This window comes from Colias eurytheme, chromosome 2 (genome assembly GCF_061535395.1).
Source record: "Colias eurytheme isolate Ceu_HAF_F1 chromosome 2, ilColEury1 Martin Lab GWU primary, whole genome shotgun sequence".
Taxonomy (NCBI): Eukaryota; Metazoa; Arthropoda; class Insecta; order Lepidoptera; family Pieridae; genus Colias; species Colias eurytheme.
The window spans coordinates 8710239-8725739 of record NC_142981.1 but is presented as its reverse complement, the minus strand read 5'-3'; the positions used below and the strand labels follow the sequence as shown (position 1 = coordinate 8725739).

The window sequence follows — 15501 nt, the reverse complement described above, 5'->3', positions numbered from 1 at the left end:
GTACCGATCCGACGGGATACACTTTTTAACACTTTTAGCACTTGCTTTAAGCAATACTTAATACTTAATAGCACCAAGGTTGTAGTCTTGTAGACAACCTTCTCGCGGCGGAAGCTAGACGCCAATGAAAAACATCCAGCGCCCGACATTATCGTGCGCCCCGCCACCTGGTGGAGAGGTGTGCGAGAGAGATAGCATATATACAACGGAAAGAGAGGGAAAAATAGGCGGAAAAAGCTAGGTACCTTCTCGATGAAGTAAGCTTCAAATTACGGTCAAGTGTTTAATAATTGATATCAACAAAACAATATTATTATTATGATATTCATAAGAAACTGAGAATAACACCAAATACGTTCATTAGAAATATGATAATTAAAATTGTATACCATGACTATTAGAAAATTGACATTTTGTTCTGCTAAGCCTTCTTTCTTTTCTAAACGTCCCTTAGTCTTCCAATTAGCGAATGCTTCCAGACCATACAAATAATGGTTAAAACAGGAATATAGGAACTATGTGATGACTATGTCAATTATTTCCTTACTCCAACTGATCAGCTAAAATTGTATTTCAAATTTTAATGACATCTCGTCTGATTAATTAGTTTAGGTTCACCCTAGGTTTCTCGGAGTCTAATGGATGTGTTGTATTCAATGTGAGTAAATGCAGTGTCGTTAGAGACACTCATGCTTAAATTTACTGTACTCGACAAAGACATCACGAATCTTTATTACCTAAAAAGGATCAGAGATATTAAAGAAAAGGAAATATTATTCTCGACCATCTGGATTCGTAATAATCTAAATCTGGGTTATATCGATGAGTACAGTTAAACCTTAAGCAGGACAAAATGTACCTTTACACATTGGTAACTTTAGAATGTCGCAAATTGCTCCTTAGTGGTTAGATTGATGGTATGGACAATGTTGAATACAATAATAAATAAATAAACTATGAGTAAAGCTCCTATTCATTACTCGGTTATTCTCATCAACTGACTCTTTTAATAATTAAGCTTAATAAACCTGAAAATAAAACGCTTATTATTGTGTTCAATATTGGCGCTTGATTGAAATTGAGGTCTCTATAAATTATATGTTAGTGTTAATCTTATTGTCTCGTTTAAGAGTTGCAGTGTTGTATAGTTTCATTTGTAAATTCTAAGATTATTCTGTTATTAATGTAAATTTTCTTTAAACAAATAAAATTTTCATAATCGTTCAGGGTTGAATTTTATTTACCTAATTGTACATTACATTGCAATATTCAGTATTTAGTACAAATAGTTGAAGCATATCTATTAAAATAAACCCCGGAATATTTCATCTATTTATTATTTGCGCGACGTTGAGGACTATAATTTTTGCTCCACATTTCGATACTTCTGAAATATTTCTCCAACTGTTCATTTTTTGATATCGAATCAAATGGAATGGAACTAGCATTGCAAGTTGTAGTACTGAAAGCACTGTCAGAATTACAATTCGAATGAGATAGATTGCGCATAAGCTCATAATGCGAAAAGTTCATTGACATCATAGAAGCAGTATCTGCGTTACTAGCTGTTGTGAGGTTGTCGTTGAACACGCTCCCAGCAGTACTCCGACGAGAGGGGCTTGTATGAGAGCTGCTACAAGTATATTCATTCACAAATTTAGTCTTTTTTACTCTCCCAAGTGCCAAATCTAATGATCTAACTGCTTCGTTCACGTAAAAAGATTTACGCTTTGCAGGATCGCTTTTTAATTTCTTAGCGGTGCCACTGGCCAAAACTTTTCCTTTACTTACAGAAGGGGCTTCGTTATTGGGTACTTCAACATTTTTCTCCATTGAAAACGGAATAATTTAGGAACTAAAAGCGCTAGAAAATAAAATAAAATCTAGGCCGTACAATCAAATTGTCATGGCATATTTGAAATGGTCAAAAACAAGTCAAATATGACTGCTGATAATATATCATACAAGCTATTAGCTAATAGCGCCATCTATAAAAATATGTAGAAACAACGTCGTATACTTCATGAAAAAGCTTCATCAACCCCATCATTCGCGAGTGCCCCATTGAAATACTTTCGACACAGAAAACACTAGATGGCGTGTTAGTTGTTATAATTTAGCACACAAGATGTCGCCTATGTCGCTGTGCACTAGTTTTCTTCAGAACTTTGCATAATATTTTAAACTTTATATATAATTCAACTAGGTACTCGCCCTGATTCTGGATACACTTTTTAACTTTTAAACTTTTCATTAACTACCTGATTGAATCATAGAATCGAATAGGAATTATTAAATAAACCCATATAGAAAATTATGTGTAGGTTGTATATATTCAATTGTTCAAAATTCTGATAATTATTAATTCCTAGCAGAGTTAAAACACAAAATATGGTAACAATTTAAATAATGGTTTGCTCAAAAAACTTTCTAAATCCACAAAAATTTTTAAATAGAGGAAATTCTCGAAAGTAATAAAATATAATATAGCTATATTAGTTTCCTACAAGTTTCCTATAGACAGTAGTAGAACATACGCATAACAGTTATTCAATCAAACAAGTTTATTATTTTTTTTACATTTTTATTAGAAACCATTTTCAGTTTTACTGTACAGTGTAACTATTTTCTATCCTAGGTATTCAGCTTGTATTATCTTTGAGGGTAGATAGGAATCACAGAGCGCTGCTGCTGATGACGCCAATGCTTCTATCTCTGCCTTTACTCCACTGTCCAGCATTGCTTTTAACTCTTGCTTTATATGAGAACCTGAAATCAAACCACATCAATGCGTCTATAGTCCTTCGAGTATTTTTTTTCCGTAATATTTTTTTAACATAATCCATACTCCATACTAATATTATAAATGCGAAAGTAACTCTGTCTGTCTGTCTGTTACTCAATCACGCCTTAACTACTGAACCAATTTGCATGAAATTTGGTATGGAGATATTTTGATACCCGAGAAAGGACATAGGCTACCTTTTATTGCGAAATATGTACCACGGGCGAAGCCGGGGCGGACCTCTAGTCTTATATATAAAAATGAATCGCAAAATGTGTTGGTAAGCGCATAACTCGAGAACGGCTGAACCGATTTCGATAATTCTTTTTTTATTATATTCCTTGAAGTACGAGGATGGTTTTTATGTAGAGAAAACGTAAATATGTACCACGGGCGAAGCCGGGGCGGACCGCTAGTATTTTATAATTTCGGTTTTCCTTCTACAGACAGAGTTCTTAATTAAAAAAAATGTAAGTATTGTAATTTGAAAATCATATAAAAAATTAAATTCTTAAAGTAACTATCTAAAGAAGGGAAGAGTGCATACTTTTTTACATAACATTATCATAACATAGCGGTGATCATATCGTCACCAAAAGCAGTTCCAAATTAAAATTAAAATATCTATACCCATAGCAGTATTGAGATACGGTCTAGCCAACAAAGACACAAGTTTCCGTTTATCCAAAGCGGTAAGAACAAGCCGAGATGCTTTCGGGGCCAACGTCATGACATCCTGGTGACGAGCTCCGAGGAGCAATAGCTTGGGACACGCTAGCGATGACGAAAGGTGGGATTGAGCCTGGAATATGTCGAATTGTCCTTTGAAAGTATTGCTGTGTAAAGATGAAGTGCTTTTGAAAATGTTATCTTGAAACTCTATCGGAGTATGTGTGTGACCAGTTTCACATTTTCTAATCGGCCAGTTAATAAGAAAAAAAAAGACGGGTTGCACTACGGGAGTGCCGGCAGAAGTGAAAACTTGATTATTATTAGATAACGTTGAGCATGTTTGATATCCATCCGTCTTACGCTTTTTCGATCAGGCCACGTGTCCTGACGCGAGTTTAAGATTTTATACCCAACGCCGCTAAAGAAGTTTTCACTTCAAAAATATATAAACAAATGGACTCTATCAGGAAGTCGTTTAATTAGCATTTCGTAGTTATATCTAATGTTTTAGAAATGGATCAAACTAATTAGGGAATATCTAGATTCTAGATGATAGAAATCTTAATATATTATAATTCGCTTTAAATTTATAATATTTCATTTGTATAACGTATACCCATATTTAAGATTGTAAATACCACAGAAATACATACCGTATATTTACAATACATACCAAAGAACCATATTTGTACGTGAGAAATATTTCATAACCGTGTGGATCAGCATCAACAAGAGCTAATGCTTTCAACTTCAATTCCGATACAAGTCTACATAGCAGTTGTCGAGTGCACACATCGGGGTAACCTTTACCCTATTAAATTAACCCAAAGTAATTACGTTTTTAAAGATTACCGACTTCCAAATGATTAAAACTTACGGGTCGGAAACAACAATTTCTAATTATAGACACTAGACAGATAAAGATAAGAAAATACATTTCTTTTCCAGGTTTAGGCAATTTCGTATAATTATTACCCAGTCACCTTTTTGTGCGTAGGTTAATTAGAAGCAAAGTTACTTGTGATTTTTTATTAGAGTTTGAATGTTTTTATTGAAAACAATTCCAGAAAGAACATTACATAGAGAAGAATCAGGTTATATTTCTAGGCAAAATTTACCTACCGTTATAATAATAACTGGGCGTAACCGGACAAGTGCACCTTCATCAAGTAACTTCTGAAAAACAGCGTCTTTCTCCACTACTAGAATGTACTTCGCAGAAGTCTTGAACTCTTTTATGTTTTGAATATCTTGGGGTACTAATGTACCTGAAATAATGTCATACAGCTTTTAAATGCTTTTCTTCTATATTTTTTAATTTATAAACAGATATTATATATTATAAACAGAAGTATTGTGGAAAAGTGTGTACTGTGGTTAAATAAGTAGGTAGGTACCTAAAAAAATTGCTTCAAAAACATGTTATTTTGAACTTACCTCCAGACGTCGAACAATCAGTAATAGAACCATCATTGTTGACTATTTTTAAAGGTCCCGCTATAAGTCCTTTAGCAGTAGCCACAATACCCAGATCCCAAGGTGGACATTCCAGAAGGCAGCACACATCCCTAACTCCTATATCTAAATCCCCTTGATTCCTGAATCTAGCCACGTTTTGATAATATAATTCTCTGTAAAAATTCTTAAATATCGTCAACAAATATGTTTAATTCAATAAACCAGGCATATTTCAATTTAGTTCTATTACTTTAACTACATAAAGACAGTTATTTTCGTTTCTACACGAACCTTCTATTTTTCCATTAGTGAGAATTTAATTCGAAAGTTCACAATTTTTCTCATATAACTTATATTTAATTTATGTTTAACAAAATACTTAGAAACTCATGCTATTAAACTAGTGATAATATTAATTACCCGCAGTTTATTTAATTCTATACGAGTTTAACATATGTGCTATTAACTGAAGTCTAGATTATGGATTACTACTAGATATTAAAATGAATGTTCTAGAATAGTTGTAAATACCTCCTTGTGACTGTTAAGTTTTTCGTTATAAGTTCATGAACCCTGGTTAGAACAAACACAATCGTATTGAAACGAGATTTGTCTTCAGCCCTTGAATATTGTATGGTAGTAGTTTTAGCAATTTCTAATTCTTTTAATGTAACCCTAAGAGAAAAATATATAAAAAAATTACATACATTACGTATGCAGTATTAAAGTACATACCTTGGTATAAATTATAGTCCTTACATAATTACAGTTTAAGTATTTTATAACGTACTAAAGACGAAAACATATTCGCTAAAATATATTTTATGATTGTTGTGTCAGACACTATCTATGTTTGGAAAATACTTACCTATCAAGATCGTAAACACAGTTGCTCCACAATCTTTGGTTTCTTATTATAAGTTTTGGAATGTTACCTTCTTCTGCGCGTTTATTTATATCTCCAAGGAACGTTTCTATTTTCCTAAGGATGTTCTTTCTATTATTGTACGTTTCCTTTATAACATTATCCAACGACTTATCTAAAAAAATATTATAGAATGCATTAGCAAGTTGTAACGCTAACGGTTGTGTGTATTTAACAATAATTTATCATCTTTGCAGCAGTGCCTTACGAATACCGTTACCGTTTTCAACTGGGGTCTGTTTCAACAATTGATTAACCTCTGTGAAATCTAGTTTACGTTCAGGTAATAACACCGCCTCTCCTAAAACTTCTTTTGTGTTATTATAAAATAGTTTATCGATTGCTGCGACTAACTTGGGATCCTGTTTAAACGGTCCGGAATTTACAGCTAAATCTATCTTCAACATCAATAGATTTTTATTCATTAGATCCATTCTGAAAAAATTCGTTGTCTCTTATAACCTTTAAAAATCAGTATAGCTGACAAATAAATCCAATAGAACTTTATTAAAACGAACGGCGGGCAAAAGTGACGATGATCCTTAACTACCTATTGGCGAGATGTTTATCGACCGCAAACAATAACAGCTTCACAAAACGGAGCTCATAAAAGGCCACGAGACAATAGAGCAACTTCTCGAGTGTTTTTACAACGAAGTCGGCCAAAGAAGCGAACAGCACAAATTCATCGTCGGTGGCGCATCCGACTTGCGCGCTCTGAAAAAATGACACAATAGATATAATCGAGAGATAGTCGGGGCAGGCGTCTCGAGGAGCAGATGACACGGCGTGACGACCTCACAAAGGGCGTGAAATGACGTCATAATAGCCTCGAATTATCGCCCCCTCTTGTCTCAGGCAAATATTTAACAGCAGCCCTGTTTTTTGTCCTTCTTCTGCAGGAGATCATAAATAACAGTGCTAAGGTAGACAAATGATGCAAACCGTTACCGCAATGCTTTGTATTCCGTGACATATTGAGACGAGTTGATGTTTATGTCTTATTATGAACCTGTGCGTGAATAATGGTGTAATTCAAACTTGATTATAATTAATTTACATAAAAAAACGTGTGATACCAGTAAACTTACTACGCTGCATTCTAGTAATAAGTGGATGGTATTATTTTTTGTGAATAATGTTCAACGTCGACCGATTGTGTCAGAACAATTTTTTTGTAAATATTATGTTCTAATTAATTCGTAATTTTTGTTATTGTTTATGGTGATGGTTACATTAAATTTTCAAATGCTTTTGTCTAGCTTCAATCTAAACGTTATTAATTGTCTAATTTAATAACTGATTGAGGTGTGAGAATGTTATAAAACGAGTTCCCAACTTCAAGACCGTAAAGCACCCCTAGAAGCGTCGATAGCATCAGCAGGAGACAGCCCGCACAAATACCATACAAATTACTCGATAGCTCCTTCACATTGATTGTTGCAATTATTCGGCGAACCCTTTCGAGTATCCGCGACCACGGGGAGGTGAGAAAGCTCTTATCTATTTGCTCAATCTCGAAACAACGATCAAACTCTTTGACATCGGTGTGAGTTAACAATTCAATACTGGGAGGTCGCCGCGGGACGGCTCCCGGTTATTCGCCATTATTTTTTGTCACGATCTCGCGATTAAAAGCTGCCTGATAAGACTACCATTTGGTGTTTTAAATGTTTTGTTCGATTTTATGGTGTTACATTCAAGGAAGTGATTTGTGGCGGTATGGTGGATTATTGAAAACCTGCTATTTTTATTTGAGTCTAAATTTTTTAGTTCCCACCAATTTCGGGGATAGAATTGGTCAGTGGTGCGGAAGCAAACGCAACAATTACAAAATGAGAATAAAACATTCGTCACATTGTATATGCGGCGAGTGGTTGGCGCGCAATCCACAGGGCGTCGCCCAACAATGGACCACCATCGCGCTATCTCGATGGACGATACGTTGCCGCCTAATTGACTGCTCAAACGTTATTTTAATACTTTGTTATTGAATTCTGATTCACTTCCATTGATGGTTTGCAAATTAGAAATATTTTTACATACTTGTATAGTTTTATTGTACTTTTCCCATGCCGCGATCGCAATGTATTGTTGCTTGTTCTTTCCGTCTGCGTTAGGTACTATAATTACTTTTTTTTTTTATAAAATAGATTCAAGAAACGATTAATAAATAAAACTAAGAACATTATATTATTTATTATATTTTCATTGTTTCCTTGAAATTATAAAAATTAAGATAGTCTGACCGCTATAAAATTAAGATAGTGACTCGGTTTTCTATTCAAGATATCAGAGTCATGATATCATCTTCATTATTCTTTAGTTTATATTAATCAGTTCACAACGAATACCAATTCTATTAGGACCCACATTCTCACACACGATCTTAGTGAAATTGCAACAGTTTCTCACAATATGAAGTAGCTACTTATGGCTTTGTGCAATGAACAATACTACAATCGCTAATAAGACTATACGTCTACAATTCAGCCTGAAGTGGCCATAAGTGCTGAGGGCATATACATTTGGTGTTCATTCTTGTGTATTGTTTCTTGTGTAAGCGATCGCTTTGTATGCTCATTATAAACGTTTATTTTAAGTACTTTATTTCCGTATTTTATACTATTGTGCGACTGTCCCGAACTCTACCACGTTTAACTTCAATATGAATTCACGATTAGGTACTTATTTTAATTTGAATCGAATATATTTTTACTTTTCAATATGTTATGCGTAATACCTATTAATAAATACTGCTTACCTACTGAAATAAAGTTATAAATTATCCAACATCCGTTTACTTCAACGCAAACATAAAAATCGCTAACATAATCCGGATCAAAAATAAATTACCACACTGGACCGTTTTGCAAACAATTTAAAACAAAATTAAAACACTAACCCCATAATAACCGAGGCCGTGAAGTGGCATCGCTCTGCGCCCCATTATTGGTCTCCGCTAGTTCCCAACTCACTTCACCCCACAATATGCTCCCGGATAAATTTACATGTTACAAAGCGACTGTCACATATTAAAGGTCATAATTACACAAACCATTAGATTTATAGTCGAAAAACAATAGCACTCGAACTATTTGAACCCTTTCGCATGTGTCCGACGAAATGCGTCGCTCATTTGAAATAATTACAAAAGCGTTCTCATGAAAAATAATGGGATTATGTGCAATTAAAAAATCTATTATTTTATTTGATAAACAATAAACAAAAGATTTAAATGACGTGACTTTTAAACATATCATAAACCGGTATAGAGAGAACTGAATGACGTGCTAACTATAATTATTATGTTTAAATAAGAAATAATATCAATTACTTACTCATTTCGTAATAATTGATATAGCAAATTGTAAGTATACTAAGTTTATAAATGTTATAAATTAATTCTTGTAAGGAAGCGTTAAAAGAAAAAACTAATTTGTTAGCTTCCAATTTATTTACAACTGATAATAATGGCCGACCGACACAGGTGTACAACACTAAAGAGCTATTCCTTTCCTAATGACTATACTAAAAACCTCCCGATTAAAATAACTCTCAACAGTAGAAGCACGTAATTTGTATTCACATTGTCAATCCCGAGTAATTTGCACGGAAAGTTACGAATCAATGTGTATTTTAACTATGTAATTAATAAAAATGTATTAAATATTTTATCATTTAATGATATTGTCATGAAGGGAATAAAATAATGGCAACCTACCGCGTTGAATCTAAATAAAACGCAGTTAAAGCTGTGGATACTAAATTGCTACATCCTGAATTAAATGTATTTACCTATATACTTAATGTTAAAAAAATATAATTTTATTGAAAAGGAGGAAAATATTAAAATTCAATGTGAGTTGTACAAGATAAACATAACCCATGCTATACCAGGCAGGTGTGATTGCAGCTGCAGTAAAATTAAATTAAATCTAGAATTTTTCTATTCCTATTACGTAAATCCTTCTATGTTTATCTATTTTCCTAACACTATTCATGTAAATTTATGATACAACAAAGCGAGCCTACACCTTTCAGTATCTAAATAATAATATATTACTTGTAGTATTATACAAGTAAAAATAAAGATTGTTAGTGAAATATTAAATCCTTACCAATCGTATTGGAGTATTAATTAATAATTAAATATTATTAATTATTAAATATTCAAACTTAACAAAAGTATATTCACCTCAACTACGCGCCAAATAGAAAAAGAATCTGTAAAAGAATATTTTTAAAATGTTTCTTTTTTTTAATTCTTTTTTTATGCCATGCCTGATACTTAGAGCATTTTCTTTTTTTATATTTATTTTATAAATTAATTATTTTAAAGTATAACATTAAATTATTGTAAGATAGGTTAATCTAAAAAGTACAATTTAGAGCACCGACACATTTATCGGTGCTACCACCTACATATTTTAACTTTTTTTTAATTTAGGCGCGTGCCCAAAATCCCCGTGCGCTTGACATGATATTTATCTGTGTTTACCTACAGCTGTCACTTGATGCACATTGCAGTAGACAATAGATATAAATTAATTTTGTTAAAATTTAGCCATGTCTTTGACCGAAAAAAAAATTGCATTCTTTAAAAAAAATTATAGTGATTCACATAAAATATTATACTATTTATCAGAAGTACTTCCTATTTTGACGACGCGGTTGGCGCAGTGGTAAAGTAACTGCCTACTGAGCCGACGGTCCCGGGTTCGAACCCCGGTCAGGGCAAATATTTGTGTGATGAACTCAATTATTTGTTCTTGGGTCTGGGTGTTATCCTACTACTATTATAAAGGCGAAAGTTTGTAAGTATGGATGTATGGATGTATGGATGTTTGTTACTCTTTCACGTAAAAACTACTGAACCGATTACAATGAAATTTAGCACACATATAGAGGGTAACTTGGATTAACACATAGGATAGGTTTTATCCCGGAAATCCCACGGGAACGGAAACTATGCGAGTTTTTCTTTGAAAACGCGGGCGAAGCCGCGGTCGGAAATCTAGTTATCTATATATGTATTTATTAAATATTATATTTATCGTCGCCTAGTACCCTCAACACAAGCCTTAATTGAGCTTACTGTGGGACTAGGTCGATTTTTGTAATAATGTCCTATAATATTTATTTATTTATTTATTTATTTACTTCTTCTTCGTCTTTGTTTATGGCCCTTATAAGGAGTAGGGTAGGGTTTTCTTAACCCTATTAAATTCCTGAAAATTTCTCTATACCTTCATTTAATTTAGGTATAGAATAGAAAAAATTATTTACGGTCTACTTTTTATTTACTTTGACTAAAAAGGAAGGTTAGAAAATTTGTTTTCGGTATTGGTAGTGGGCTATTGCAAATTGTAATGAAACGATTCACTATTAATAATACATAAGTTGTATTCGAGACAAAAAATCGATATTTAAAAATTACTTTCTTTTCAATATTCTTCTAATAATAATTTGAAACAGCACAGAGCACGTCGAATTTGATAGGTAATCAAAAATGTTTTATTCAGGCAATTGGTAGCCGTCGTCGAGTGTGGAGGGAGGACATTCCCTCACACCTCGCGTCAGCTGGCGATCCTCCCTCGAACATTCCTATTAACTTCAATTGAGCTCGGTAAATTTACATGCACCTCTGGGCTACGCAAATAGCGGAATAGTGTTGGATGGCACACGCCAGGTACCACACTATTTTTTATTATGTATTATCATAAGCGTGTAATACAGCGTGCATGCATATTTTCTTAATTCATATGTAATAGTAAAATCTACCTGTCATTTTAAGATCTTTGGTTTATAATAATCGCAAATTAAGATTGATACTCTACCATAATAACTGAATTGACTATTTGAGTATAATGTGTTGATGACAACATAAAAACACAAATGTGTGTAATATTTTTCTATAGAATACTGTATGTCGAGTCTAAAGAAAACTTCGTTTTAGTGGCTCGACTCTGCGCCCGTGCTCTACCACACCATATGGCCGGACCTACCCGACTCAAATCGCTATTATATTGCTTTTAATTGATAACAATTTAAATATATTTGATGATTCACACTTACAAACCTCATTATTATTCATCGACTCATTATCTTTTTGTCCGCGTTTTACCGAATGATGTTATCTTATACACGAATGTGTTTTACTTTTGTGTTTTGTCGTCACGCTATTAATATAATTGTATCTTTTGTTAATTCAACTATTTTATTTATTTAAGGGAAAATTAATGTCACCTATACCATATAACTTGTCTCTTTAGCTCTGTACGCTTGGACGCACCTAACAAATGACTGAAGCAAAAGCAATCTAAATATGCCATTAGACTTTTTGCCATACTTAACGTTAACGTAAAAGGGAAATTATGACCTATAAAGTTATTCCATTTCGTGAAGAAGTTTTATTATTCAATAAAAGTGTATAGTAACAAAGGCACATTGAATCCCTGTGGTTTTCGGAGGCTATAAATCAGGAGCAAGGACCCCTTCAGGCTAGGCGAGAGGCTTCTTGAACTGTCAAGGCCTCGTTGTGGTCATCCGCATTTCTCTTAAAGTGCAAACAAAACGTAGCTCGTTTAAATGCTAATATTTATGCAATTTTTTCAGTGTTACTAAAATAGCGTGAAGATATATATACCTACTGCATAGAGGTAGGAAATTACTTAATTTGTCGATACGTATTTCATGCAATAAGTGAACTTAATTTCAAAATTGATATTTTACCCTGTTTTACATCTTTTAAATTGTCCTTTCAATCATACGAGACTACTCTACCACTACAACTACTGTAACAAAACTGTAAGTCTGTAACTAACTAATCTAAGTAGGTACTGTAATATAGCATCACATTCTCTAATTCTCTTTTATTGCAATTTAAACCCATAAAATATCTATTATAATAAACTACAATTATAATTGTCGCGTGTCGATATATGATAAGGATGCAATTCACAGACCATATTGCACCCATGTCATTTACATAATTTGTTGCGATGCATCTGATGCCACTAAATATTTAAATGAGGTTAATAACAGGGAACATGAAAACGTCAAATGAGGAGAAATTACCATCACTACCCTATAAAAGTCAAGCGATTGCGGTTATAAAATAGATTACTGAAAAATTTCTCACAAGAATAAAGATGACGAGTGAAGATAAAAGCTTATTAGGATAAGGTGAATATTTGGTTGGTATAATGTTTTATTCATGTATCTGAAAGGATAAAATTTTAATTTCGGATGATTATAATTAATATAATTTTTAATGTTCCTGAGATGACTAAAATATCTACATGTAGGTAACTTTAAGTTTTGAATGCGGTTAAATGATTATTCATAGGCGTTGTAACTTGTATTAGACACCGTTAAAAAAAAATACTAGGTAGGTACTAATTTCAAACGACGATACGTGTATTTTGGACTGAAGTTGGTTATCATTAAAAAATAAAAACTAAATTCATTTTAAAGTTATTATATCATTTATTATTCTGATAGTTAGAACAGAAAAGTAACTTAAATTTCTGTACCTATGCAACTTACGAGGTTTGTATAGATTTATCTATGTTGCAACTGCAAGCTGAATCCATAGTAATTTGTAGGTATAACTTGTACACAAATCAAAAAATAATAAACTATATACCTACCTACTACTAATGCATCATATACAATACACATCTATACTTACATAAATAACCAAAACAATATCCTTAAATCTACATTTAAGGATATTGTTACCTACCCTACGGTAGGTAGGTGTAAAACAAAAACACAGAAAAGATAAAGCGCTTTGACCGTACACCTCCAAATTATCCTTGTGCCAGATTCAATGGGCTAATTACATTGCACATATGAGATAAACTAATTAACAAGGATAGACATGAGATTCCGCTGCTCGCTATGTCGAGCTTATCTGGTTATGGAGAGGATACATTCACACGCGACAGCGGGTCAGATTTATCTCATCCCGAAATAACTGTATAGCGTTCTATAGCTTGATATTTTTTAGTCAGGTTTGTGTAAATAAGAGACATAATATTTTTTATCGTTTTTAATAGCTTTATCACTGGAAGCTTTATTAAAAACTAGCGGTCCGCCCCGGCTTCGCCCGTGGTACATATTTACGTTTTCTCTACATAAAAACCATCCTCGTACTTCAAGGAATATAATAAAAAAAGAATTATCGAAATCGGTTCAGCCGTTCTTGAGTTATGCGCTTACCAACACATTTTGCGATTCATTTTTATATATAAGATTTTAACTAGGGATGTAACGATACATGATTTTGCCGATACGATACCGATACCGATATTTGTAGTAATGTATCGGCGATACCGATACCGATACCGATATCGATGGCTTGGTAGAAAAATAAATAGTGAATTATGCATAAAAAGTTACCAACATTTAACAGAGACAACTGTTAATCGTATTCTTTTAAATAAAAATGCCAAATCAAAAAACAACAAAACCATTTATTTTAGTATTATTATTTTTACGAAGTCAGTTAAACTTTAAGTAATACACATACAATCAGTACCTAATAAAAGTTTACTATAATTGGTAGAGTTTTTTCAGAAAACAAAGTGCGCACGCGCGGGCGGCCTCCCGCACCGTTCATTGGGCGCGGATTTTTGAATTATTTGATATCAAAAAAATTGGTTGTTTGTAAAGTAGGCTTACGATCGAGATGTTTACGTGATAACATAATGCAGTGGCAGCGCTCGAGATGAAACGGGAGATCGGTCCGTCTCTCTCTCGTTATACCTGCGATCGCGCTCGTGGGGTTTTGGTGTGACACAAGTTTATTTACATGTCACCCGACTAAAACGATTTTAAAAACGTTATCACGTTAAAAATTAAAAAAATTCAAAATTATTTATTTCTTTCCTTTACATAAACAAATTTGTGATTGGAACACTCCTAGTAAGCAAATAAAATGCTTGTGTCAGGAGGTTCCGCTCTTCCTTAACACTATTACAGAAACAGAAATAAAACAATATGAATGAATACAATGCAAAAACATAAAAGAAAAGAATTTAATAAAAAAATATCGGTATCGGTTGATTTATTATCGGCGATACCGATATATCGGTTTGCCGATATATCGGCCGATATATCGGTATCGGTATCGGTATCGTTACATCCCTAATTTTAACCAAATATACATTATTTCGTTGGTCTTTTACAATATACTGTAGCTTTACTACTTTTACTTTACTTTTGTATTAACTATCTACTAAATATCTTATAGCCCATATATTATATAATCCAACCCGTCTTTACAACCTTCCTTGCCACCTTCCTCACAGCATAACCAAAATCAAATATATTGTTTTATTTTAGGACCAACAAAACAACACCAATCATAGTCTCAACAACGTTTATTGCCTATCAAATAACAACCTTATCCAAATCGCGCAGTTCATTACCAAGTGTCAACACACATTCGCACAAAGGCCTTTGACGTGCGCAGGGAGGAGGGGGCGGCCCGCATGATCGTGCGATCACCGGAGACCTATTTGCGGCTCGTTACACGCTGATAGCACCAAACAAAACACCCCAAGTAATTAGGAAAAGCCTTTTCCAGATACCGAAAGCACTTGTGACTTCTGTTCGCGTTATCCACATGCTCTGTGAACGTCCATGTTTG

At 33.4% G+C, this 15501-nt stretch overlaps 1 protein-coding gene across 1 annotated transcript; it reads right to left on the bottom strand.

The window, feature by feature from the left end:
* Positions 1 to 2629: 2629 nt before the first annotated feature.
* On the bottom strand, positions 2630 to 6393 carry mei-W68 (meiotic W68). Its single transcript, XM_090108668.1, has 8 exons — positions 6061 to 6393; positions 5784 to 5955; positions 5447 to 5590; positions 4895 to 5088; positions 4580 to 4725; positions 4131 to 4268; positions 3416 to 3587; positions 2630 to 2769 (listed from the first exon to the last, which is right to left on the bottom strand). The coding sequence occupies exons 1-8, from the start codon at positions 6272 to 6274 to the stop codon at positions 2630 to 2632; spliced, it is 1320 nt and encodes a 439-aa protein (XP_089964794.1). The 5' UTR covers positions 6275 to 6393.
* Between the last annotated feature and the right edge of the window lie 9108 nt (positions 6394 to 15501).

Coding starts and splice junctions, on each gene's coding strand:
- mei-W68 (XM_090108668.1), bottom strand. CDS start 6,274: ATGGATCTAATGAATAAAAATCTATTGATGTTGAAGATAGATTTAGCT. Junction 5,089..5,446: donor AACTTAACAGTCACAAGGAG/GTATTTACAACT, acceptor GAATTTTTACAG/AGAATTATATTATCAAAACG. Junction 4,726..4,894: donor TGATTGTTCGACGTCTGGAG/GTAAGTTCAAAA, acceptor ACATTATTTCAG/GTACATTAGTACCCCAAGAT.